At 44.0% G+C, this 10,732-nt stretch overlaps 1 protein-coding gene across 1 annotated transcript; it reads left to right on the top strand.

Moving 5' to 3' along the window:
- The first annotated feature begins 11 nt into the window (after positions 1–11).
- Positions 12–2,954, top strand: LOC147881966 (uncharacterized). Its single transcript, XM_087401986.1, has 4 exons — positions 12–84; positions 460–1,143; positions 1,249–2,310; positions 2,511–2,954. The coding sequence occupies exons 2-4, from the start codon at positions 601–603 to the stop codon at positions 2,937–2,939; spliced, it is 2,034 nt and encodes a 677-aa protein (XP_087258112.1). The 5' UTR covers positions 12–84; positions 460–600; the 3' UTR covers positions 2,940–2,954.
- The last annotated feature ends 7,778 nt before the right edge of the window (positions 2,955–10,732 follow it).

Below are 10,732 nucleotides of genomic sequence, written 5' to 3'. Positions count from 1 at the left end.
AATATTGACAAGTTTTTGGCTGAATACCGGGAAAATCAGCATAACGTGTTGAAAGGCTTAGCACTTGCGGACCGAAGCAAATTGGTGAGGAATTAGTCTTTTTTTGGAAAACGTAGATTTTATTGATAGATGGAAAAAAACCGAGGCCAAAAAGTTAGGGCTAACTGCCCGAGGCCAACGCACAATATTGGTGTAAAGATATTTGGCAAGGTTCTAAGTGGGTCAATTTAGTCTCAAAGGTAAGTGGAAAGCAGTCTGTTGGAACTTGGCGGAGTCTGCTGTTTTTGTTTTGAGGTCATCATTGGCTCTCGCCTTAAAGAGTTGAGTGCTCAGTGTTCATTGTAGTCCAATTACAAGCTGTAGTTGGCACTTGGAGGACGCCATCACTGCAAATCTAGACTGCAGTAGAATGTATTGATTTGCGATTTATTCCAATGCACTTGCATATGACGTGAACAGGTACAAGGGCCCTCTGCTGCGAATGGATCTGGTAATGAAATCGTGGAAACACCTGCTGTGCTTACAGTAAGGTACAATGCATGGCTATATCAAGGCCGGGTTGAGGCGCTTGCAGGGCTAGCAGTGGAAATCATCCAAGAAATGGAAGAGTCGTTGACTCGAGCTAAATGGTTAAGATCGTGCTGCAAGTATGCTTGGAAAAAGAACAAGGGAGTTATTTTCGTGCAACTATTGCTTCCACTCGTCGTATGTCTACTGGTAGGAGGGTGGCTTGTATGGCTTGTGTGGAAGCTATTCGCCGCACACGGTGACAGCTCTGGCTTTTCTACATTTCAGTATGGATCGGTGCCTGCGACCGTGCTTGTCGTCTCATGGGTACTTTTAGGCAAAATTGTGGGTGTCGTACAGCCCGTCAGCCAACAGCTTCAAAATGTCACATATGCGCCAGGATATGAAGCAAAGTTTGGCTATCAACAGGAGGTTATCGAGGACATCAAGTTCATGAAAAGTCAGTTGTGTGAGAGTCCAACTTTTTGGTGGAATGTCCTTGGATCCGATTTCCGAAGCTGGGATTGTATTCGTGGAACAAGAATTCCTAAGCTCATACCTCCAAAAGACAAGCTGCGTATTTTTGTATTTATAGACGACCTTGACAGGTGTAGCGATGAAAGCTATGTGCTAGAGGTAAGAACCTTTGTGGAGTTATCGTAGTTTGCTTAGCTCGAATAATTGAAATCCAAGCTTTTTAGAAGTAGAATCAACCCATGACAGGTGAGTGGTTGGGTGCAGGTGCTGAGTGCTGTAAATTTAGTCTTGGCTGTCTGCGAGATCAACATTGTGCTGGGGGTCGACAAAGGGATGATCCAGAGGGCAATCCGGAGACAATTCTCGGATGATGGAAATAGCTGGCTCGGAGGGATTACAGAGGGGAGCAATGTCTCCCAAGATGGAAATATAAGAGACCTCAAAGTGAAGATTGAGAAACAATTATCGAATACTCCAGGAACTAGTGACCGTGCAGAAATGTTTTTACAGAAGATCATCCAGGTACCCGTATATCTCCCTGAACCAAGCGAGACGCAAGTGAGACGGTTCCTGAAGGAACAGCTTGGCAATTTTCCACAAAAGAAGTCTACAGCCGACGCAGAAAGTTCACAACGTGGCACTTCTCAACATAAAAAGTCTACAGACAACGAACAGAATTTACAGGCTCTGTCTGCGGGCAGAGGAGCACCTGTGCCGATTTCTGCGACGGACGAGCCAGATATAGTCGAAGCACCCGCGGACGAAGGAAGACCTGCTGGCTGTGATAATAGTAGCATTGACATACATGATAAGCAGATGGAAACAAATCATGGCTGCAGTCTCCACGACATTATTTGCTGGCCTTGCTGCAGTCTCCGCGCAATCGAAGTCCAGCAACCGGTAGTTCAAACAGCAGCCGATCCTAAAGAAGGAAGCAAACATCCCAGTGATCACGTGGAGCAGCAAGATCACAATCAGACCGAAGTAGATGAAGCTAAGAGAGGAATCAACCATCCCCATCAGCAGAAGGATGAGAATGAGATGAAACAAACTTCTGAGGGAATCCATGCCATTGAATTCCCTGTGCTGATTGCCAGCTACACTGAAAGCGAGATGGATGCTTATAACCATTTGCTTAAATGGGCAACCAGGCAGCCACGTGAGTTGAAGCGCCTCATAAATTATCACCGTTTAGCCTGGAATGTAGTGTCGCAGTCTAAATCTCATACTGAGGACATTCTGAACTTGCATGGATGGCAACGACAACTAGTCGTTTGGGTATTTGTGTGCTGGCAATGGAAGGATCAGATAAACGAAATCGTAAAGGTGAATAACCTTATACAAGTTAAGATTCTGTGTATTGTTAGCGTTATTAGTGCCGACAAGATGTTCTTCTTACGGAGCGCTTCATTTCTTCCCATGTCTACAATTTCACAGCAAATTTTAGACAGAATTAATAACTCCAGTAGGATCTTTCTAGACATTTTTTCCATATAATTAACAACGTGCATGATATTTTCTTGCAGAGTTGGCCAAAACTGATAGAGCTAAGTAAAGAGGAAAAATCCAAGGGGAAAGAGGAACTCAGTAACGAACAGGAAATATCCAACGGGAAGGAGAAACTCATTGATGAAGAGAGTAAAAGTGCAACAGATGGACCTTCCTCGGGCATTATAATTGGACCTTCCTTGGGCGATATCATTAAGCTACACATTGTAATTAGGGAGACACCCAAAGAAGACCGTGGCTGGCTCGATAGTGAAGAGAGCACAAGGGAGGCACAAGAAGGTACTAGCATAGGAAAGATTCAAGTTCCTAAGGGTTTTGAGGCATGGAAAGATTTGTGGGATGCTCTCAATGAAGAGGACTCCAAGTATGATGTAACTATGGAGGCCATCCAGGCCTTTCAAGACTTTCGATTCCATTGCGATAGAGGCCATCTCAACTATCCCTAAAATCCACAAGACATTGTAAATAGAACAATTCAAATAATACAAAGCTATTGACTCCAGGTATTACTTGCAACCCAAAAAAAAAAGTTGACATTTGCTCTATTAATACAAAATGATTACAAGTATCATCTGTTTTTCTATTATTGCTCAGAATCTCTCTTGACTTTTTTGCAGTGGAGACTCCTGAGAATCTTCCACATGTTGCTCAGGTTGCTGCTGTTGTGGATCTTGCAGCTGTACATCGTGTTGCGAATCCTACTGCACCACTAGTAGATCTCCTGTCTGAGACACTACTAGCCCAGTCAGCATCTGTGTATCCATGTACCTGTAATGCACACCCAGCTTCATAAAACAGTCCATAATGCAATGTGGACTTCACATACCGCAGTATGCGCCTAGCCGCATCCAAATGTGGCTTCCTCGGTGCCTGCATAAACTGACTCACCAGCCCCACAGCATAGCTCAAGTCTGGTCGGGTTATAGTCATGTAAATCAAGTTACCTACTATGCGCCTGTACATAGTAATATCTTCAAGAAGCTCACTTGACTCTGCATTGAGCTTCACATTCTGCTCCAATGGAACAGAGATAGGCTTACAGCCTGTCATCCCATATTTGGACAGCATGTCCAAACCGTATTGCCTTTGCAACAGCCATATCCCACTCGGGGATCTAATAACCTCAATGCCCAAGAAGTAACGCAGCTCTCCCAAATCCTTCATCTCAAATTTTTGCTTCAACAGCAGCTTCACTTCATTAATGTCTGCATCACTATCACCTGTAATAATCAAGTCATTAACATAGATGACTATAAGCACAATCCCTCTGTTTGTCCTTTTCACATAAAGTGAAAAATCTGAATTGGAAATCTGAAATCCAATAGTGACAAGATATTGCCCTATCTTGTCTGACCATGCCCTCGGCGCCTGTTTTAAGCCATACAAGGCTTTGCGCAACCTGCATACAAAATCGGGGTGTGCTTTATCCTCATAACCTTCTGGCTGCATCATATAAACCTCTTCCTGCAAGTCACCATGCAAGAAGGCATTTTTCACATCCATCTGATGCAAAGACCATCCCTTTGCAGCAGCCATAGCAATTACTGCTCTCACGGTTGCCATCCTTGCAACTGGGCTGAAAGTTTCCTCATAGTCAATTCCATATGTCTGTGCAAAACCTTTGGCAACCAATCTTGCCTTGTACCTGCTAACAGACCCATCAGCATTGTGCTTTACTTTGTAAACCCACTTGCAGCCAATAGCCTTCTTATCATGAGGCAAAGGCATCAAATCCCAAGTGTGGTTTGCATCCAAGGTAGCCATCTCTTCATCCATAGCTGCTTCCCAATTTTTATGCCCTGCTGCATCCTCAAAACATGTGGGCTCTGGCTCCTCTAGAACAACCTTGACCATATAAGCATAGTGATGTGCTGTATACCCATCATATCTCAGCCTGTCAACTGGATACTTAATACGAGTGGACCTCCGTACAACGGGATCAGTTGTAGGCGTCTTTAAATCATGCCTGCTTTTCCTTGCACCAGGTGTAACAACAGAAGGAATCCCAAGTTCCTCATCAAGGCTCATTTCAGAGCCGCTTGACTCTCCATCAACATGGGCTGTTCTTCCTTTCTGCAACCCCATTCTGCAACCCCATTCTGCTGAGGAAGCCTGTTCTTCCTTTCTGCAACCCCATTCTGCTGAGGGGTAGACCTGCATGAGTACTTCCTTTGAATTCCCTGTTCTTTCAGATATTCACAAAATTCTTCTGAAAAGTACTCTCCCCCTCCATCAGATCTTAGCACTTTAATATGCACACCTTTCTCTTTTTCAACCATGGCCTTAAAAGCCTTGAAATGGCTGAACACTTCACTTTTGTGCTTCATAAAATAAATCCACACCTTCCTAGTGTAGTCATCAATAAACGTGACATGATAATGGCATCCACCAATAGAAGCAGCTTTGGTTGTCCAAACATCTGAATGGATCACTTCCAAAGGTCTTCTGCTCACCTTAGCATTTTTGGGAAATGCATGTCTGGCCTGCTTACCCATTTGGCATGCTTCACGTACCTTTTGCATTCCCTCAACTCTGAATTTAGGCAAACCTGCAACAATGTTTTTCGGACATCCATTGGAGTCCGTGAAACATTTCCTGATTTTCAGGAACTTATTGCTCTCTTGCTGAGTGAAGAGCAAAGGAATGGTGGTTCAGCCACCTCAACCTCTCAAGAGACTGCTTTCTACTCGAATACAGGTAGAGGCAGGGGTAGAGGAAGAGGCCGTTCTGGTGGCCGTGCAGGAAATCAGAACCAACAGCAACAACAGGAAAACCAGTCCTATGGAGGAGGACGTGGTAGTTCTAGAGGCAGGGGGAGCCAAAGAGGCCGTGGTTCATGGCAAAGGAACCAGCAAGTAAATAGCAGCACAGAATGCTATTATTGTGGAAAGCCTGGACACAAGGAGAATACATGCTATAAAAAGCAGAATGACATCAAAAGTGGGAAGTTGCAGCAAAGCAACTATGCATCATCAAGTGGGCATGGTGACGACAGAAATGAGCACCTTTTTGTGATGCAGCATATGGTTAACTCCATGTCAGGAGATGCTGCAGCTTGCAATGATGTTTGGTATGTTGATTCAGGTGCCTCTAACCACATGACCAGTCATGGTGAGTGGTTTCATGATGTCAGAAATTTGGATAAGCCAGGTTATGTTGAAATAGGTGATGATACTGCGCACCCAATTACGCAGGTTGGTAAAGTGCCATTGACTATGCAGGATGGCAAAACAAAGTACTTGAAAGATGTACTTCATGTTCCAAAAATCACTAAGAACCTGGTTTCAGTTGGCCAGATGGTTGAGCAAGGTCTGCAGGTTAGATTTAATCCTGATGGATGCTTTGTTGAGGACTTGAAAAATAAATGCCGCTTGGTTGCGAAAGGCAACAAAAATGGAAGAATGTTCACCTTGGATGTTGATATGCCTGAGGTGAAAGCTGCTATGTTTGCGCATGGGAGAGGTGTCATTGCAGATATTGAGATATGGCACAACCTGCTGCATCCTCAAAACATGTGGGCTCTGGCTCCTCTAGAACCTTGACCATATAAGCATAGTGATGTGCTGTATACCCATCATATCTCATCCTGTCAACTGGATACTTAATACGAGTGGACCTCCGTACAACGGGATCAGTTGTAGGCGTCTTTAAATCATGCCTGCTTTTCCTTGCACCAGGTGTAACAACAGAAGGAATCCCAAGTTCCTCATCAAGGCTCATTTCAGAGCCGCTTGACTCTCCATCAACATGAGAGCTACCAGCAGACACATCAAATACTGGAGCATGGTCCACTTTTTCTTTTCCCTTATGTGATACCTGCACAACACTATCAGGACTGCCATGTGACGATTCACTAGATCTCAATCTCCCTGTCCATGCATTAGATCCACTAGTAGAGGACTCTCTGGGTCCACTCAAGGCTTGAGATTGCTGCTCTGCATTTATTGCAGCATTCCCATTTCCTACATCTGCATCTCCTACCATAACAGTTGGTGCATACCAGCTGCTCATTTCATCAAAAACAACATCTCTGCTCACTTGCATTTTGCGGGTGGAAGGGTTATAACAGCGATACCCTTTCTGGTGCTGAGCATATCCAATAAAGATGCATTTTTCTGCCTTTGGATCCAGCTTTGTTCTCTTCTCATCAGGAACATGAACATAAGCTATGCAACCAAATACCTTCAAGTGAGAAATATCTGGTTTTTGGCCTGTATACATTTCTTCAGGCGTCATGCCATGGACAGCTGCAGTGGGGGTTCTGTTCATAATATAAACAGCAGTTGCTACTGCTTCAGCCCAAAAATAATCAGGCATGTTTTTCTCATTTAGGATCGCCCGTCCTACTTCTGCAATATGCCTGTTCTTCCTTTCTGCAACCCCATTCTGCTGAGGGGTAGACCTGCATGAGTACTTCCTTTGAATTCCCTGTTCTTTCAGATATTCACAAAATTCTTCTGAAAAGTACTCTCCCCCTCCATTAGATCTTAGCACTTTAATATGCACACCTTTCTCTTTTTCAACCATGGCCTTAAAAGCCTTGAAATGGCTGAACACTTCACTTTTGTGCTTCATAAAATAAATCCACACCTTCCTAGTGTAGTCATCAATAAACGTGACATAATAATGGCATCCACCAAAAGAAGCAGCTTTGGTTGTCCAAACATCTGAATGGATCACTTCCAAAGGTCTTCTGCTCACCTTAGCATTTTTGGGAAATGCATGTCTGGCCTGCTTACCCATTTGGCATGCTTCACATACCTTTTGCATTCCCTCAACTCTGAATTTAGGCAAACCTGCAACAATGTTTTTTGTTTGCATAGATTTCAGCCTTTGTATATTCACGTGCCCAATGCGCTTGTGCCATATCTCAATATCTGCAATGACACCTCTCCCATGCGCAAACATAGCAGCTTTCACCTCAGGCATATCAACATCCAAGGTGAACATTCTTCCATTTTTGTTGCCTTTCGCAACCAAGCGGCATTTATTTTTCAAGTCCTCAACAAAGCATCCATCAGGATTAAATCTAACCTGCAGACCTTGCTCAACCATCTGGCCAACTGAAACCAGGTTCTTAGTGATTTTTGGAACATGAAGTACATCTGCCAAGTACTTTGTTTTGCCATCCTGCATACAAAATCGGGGTGTGCTTTATCCTCATAACCTTCTGGCTGCATCATATAAACCTCTTCCTGCAAGTCACCATGCAAGAAGGCATTTTTCACATCCATCTGATGCAAAGACCATCCCTTTGCAGCAGCCATAGCAATTACTGCTCTCACGGTTGCCATCCTTGCAACTGGGCTGAAAGTTTCCTCATAGTCAATTCCATATCTCTGTGCAAAACCTTTGGCAACCAATCTTGCCTTGTACCTGCTAACAGACCCATCAGCATAGCTCAAGTCTGGTCGGGTTATAGTCATGTAAATCAAGTTACCTACTATGCGCCTGTACATAGTAATATCTTCAAGAAGCTCACCTGACTCTGCATTGAGCTTCACATTCTGCTCCAATGGAACAGAGATAGGCTTACAGCCTGTCATCCCATATTTGGACAGCATGTCCAAACCGTATTGCCTTTGCAACAGCCATATCCCACTCGGGGATCTAATAACCTCAATGCCCAAGAAGTAATGCAGCTCTCCCGAATCCTTCATCTCAAATTTCTGCTTCAACAGCAGCTTCACTTCATTAATGTCTGCATCACTATCACCTGTAATAATCAAGTCATCAACATAGATGACTATAAGCACAATCCCTCTGTTTGTCCTTTTCACATAAAGTGAAAAATCTGAATTGGAAATCTGAAATCCAATAGTGACAAGATATTGCCCTATCTTGTCTGACCATGCCCTCGGCGCCTGTTTTAAGCCATACAAGGCTTTGCGCAACCTCTTATATAGAGAGTCTAATCCACATCCATCTTGTGGTGACCAATGTCCCACATCCATTCATGTAGTCCACATCCTCTTGTGTGGCTACCATAATTTCCACAAACATACCCCTCTAGGGTACCAACACAATATCCCAACAATTGGACATTGCACATTTCAACACCCCTCCTCAATGTACAATCATATGTGACCATCTCACCTCTCACCCCCAATGATTTGGCATTGCCAAACTCACTCTCTCAACACTCCCCCTCAATGACAAATTGGAGTGTTCAACAAATGTGTGTGCATGTGTCTAGCAACCTAGACACCTCAAGTCCATTTCGAGCACCATGTTGCTCGGGCGGAACCACCCAAGTGCTTTTTAGACACCCCATGTGTCAGGGAGAAGGAACCAACCCAAGTAGTACATTATCAATGTACACTACTCTTGCACACCACAATCAAATATCTTTTTGAGCACCCGTGGGCTCGGGCAGAGGACCCTCATAAACATGGGTGAGAGAAAATTACATTCATTTTATGTCAACGCAAGGGCAGGGAACCCACAATAATCTCGGTCATGATACAACATATCCATGATTTGCCATACAAGCCAATGCTGCGGCAATTTTCCAAGGCGTAAGAAAATTAGAAAATTTTTCATGTACCATATAGCATAGTGGGATAAAAAAGATGGAGGAATTTTCATGAGTACAAAGGATGAGGATAAGATCTTTTGAACCACAAAATTTAGGGTGTCATATAACCCTAAACCAAAGACCAAAATAATCATCTTCTGCATGACATTCAAGCAGCCGCCACTCCTCTTCACCTCGTTCGATTTCGTTTGTTCGCAGACTACCACTCGAAGAGAAAACCACCGGCTGCTTCTCTCAATGCTTCCTTGCTTTGTTCTTCTTTCTTGCAAGATCTGTGCGAGGAGCTCCCTCCTGCAATGTAGAAGGGCGCCTGCATTTCCCCATCCATGGCTCCTCGGTAGCTCCTCGACAGTAGCTGGTGGGATACTCCCCAATAACTCTACCTCCCTGCAAGATGTTGTCTATTTCGCTCTTTCCTCGGCTTGCGCTATGGTCAGCGCTGCTGCCTTCGTTCCTCTTTGGATACATTCTCATTCGATTCGTCGCCTTCTAACGGACTCTTGTGCGTCATGTGTATCTACTTCAATTTGTGTCGAGCACTGCTTTTGCCAAGCCAACCGAGGATACCAGCAAATGCGGCAGCGCAGTGTCTCAGACGTACGAGGTCTGGCTCTTGCTTCTCTTAGAATCCGCTTGCCTCTTGTGCCTGTTCCTGTTATTCGGTGCTGATGCTTCGACTATTTGCTACTCATCCTCCTTTCGATTCGTCTTGCTTCTCTTCAATGACTTTCTTATGCGATTTTCTTATGCTGTCGCATAGCTCTCAGCCACTGTTCTCTTTTCTTTCTTTGCTGCATACAATAGTACCTCCCAGCATCCCTTTCGCTGCAACCATCTTGTAACTCCTTTGCTGACCTTCTTGAGCAGCAACTTAGCAAGGGCAGCATCAACAACAATTTTTGCAGCATCTCTTCTTTGCAACTCAATGATGACGGCAGCTTCCTCCTTGGGCAGCTTCAATCTTCACTACGACCTCCAGTTTTTTTCCTTCGAGGCACTTTCTTTGCTCCCGTAGCATAAGAAGCGCCTCCTGTAGCTCTTCCGTCTTCCTCTCGAAGTCCTTCATTTGCTTCAAGACCTGTTCTTTTTCTCCGACCAGCGTGTCCTTCTCTTCTTCAAACTTTGCAAAATGTTCTTTAAGCAATGCAATCTCCTCCTAGCAACAATCTTCTTTTGCATCTTCCATAAGCAGCAACATCTTTTGCAGCAATAACCTGCATCAGTCTTCTTTTCTCATAGTAGAAAACTTCAATTCAAGCCTGGCTCTTTCATGGGCTACTCCAAATCCAGCAAGGGCATAATCTCACACAAAATCTCTCCCAAATCAAATGATAAAGAGTGTTGCCATTATTTTTCTCTATGCAAAAGACATGAAAGAAAACACACTAATCTACCTAAGCTTGTGGACTACCCACTCTGATACCATGTTAAGAAACTAAATGAGACCGCCACTAAGCCTAGGGCTACATGAGATTAGTGTAACAATCATGGAGGATTGAACCATACAAGGAAATCCATAATGGAGAAACAACAACGTAGGCAACACTCAACCAATCTATTCCAATGCTTGATAAACAATACAATGATAGACCTCTTATATAGAGAGTCTCAAGGCATAAGCCTACTGTGTGGCATCCTCTAATCCACATCCATCTTGTGGTGACCAATGTCCCACATCCATTCATGTAGTCCACATCCTCT

Source organism: Dipteris shenzhenensis, chromosome 30 (assembly GCF_047967505.1).
Source record: "Dipteris shenzhenensis isolate YYH24624 ecotype China chromosome 30, Dip_SZ_1.0, whole genome shotgun sequence".
Classification (NCBI taxonomy): Eukaryota; Viridiplantae; Streptophyta; class Polypodiopsida; order Gleicheniales; family Dipteridaceae; genus Dipteris; species Dipteris shenzhenensis.
The sequence above is the reverse complement of the archived record's forward strand: the minus strand, read 5'-3'. Positions and strand labels throughout refer to the sequence as shown.

Bases quoted from the DNA above. Each gene is read 5' to 3' on its own strand.
- LOC147881966 (XM_087401986.1), top strand. From the start codon at position 601: ATGGAAGAGTCGTTGACTCGAGCTAAATGGTTAAGATCGTGCTGCAAG. The intron at 1,144-1,248 runs GTAAGAACCTTT...GGTTGGGTGCAG, and splicing joins ATGAAAGCTATGTGCTAGAG to GTGCTGAGTGCTGTAAATTT. The intron at 2,311-2,510 runs GTGAATAACCTT...ATTTTCTTGCAG, and splicing joins AGATAAACGAAATCGTAAAG to AGTTGGCCAAAACTGATAGA.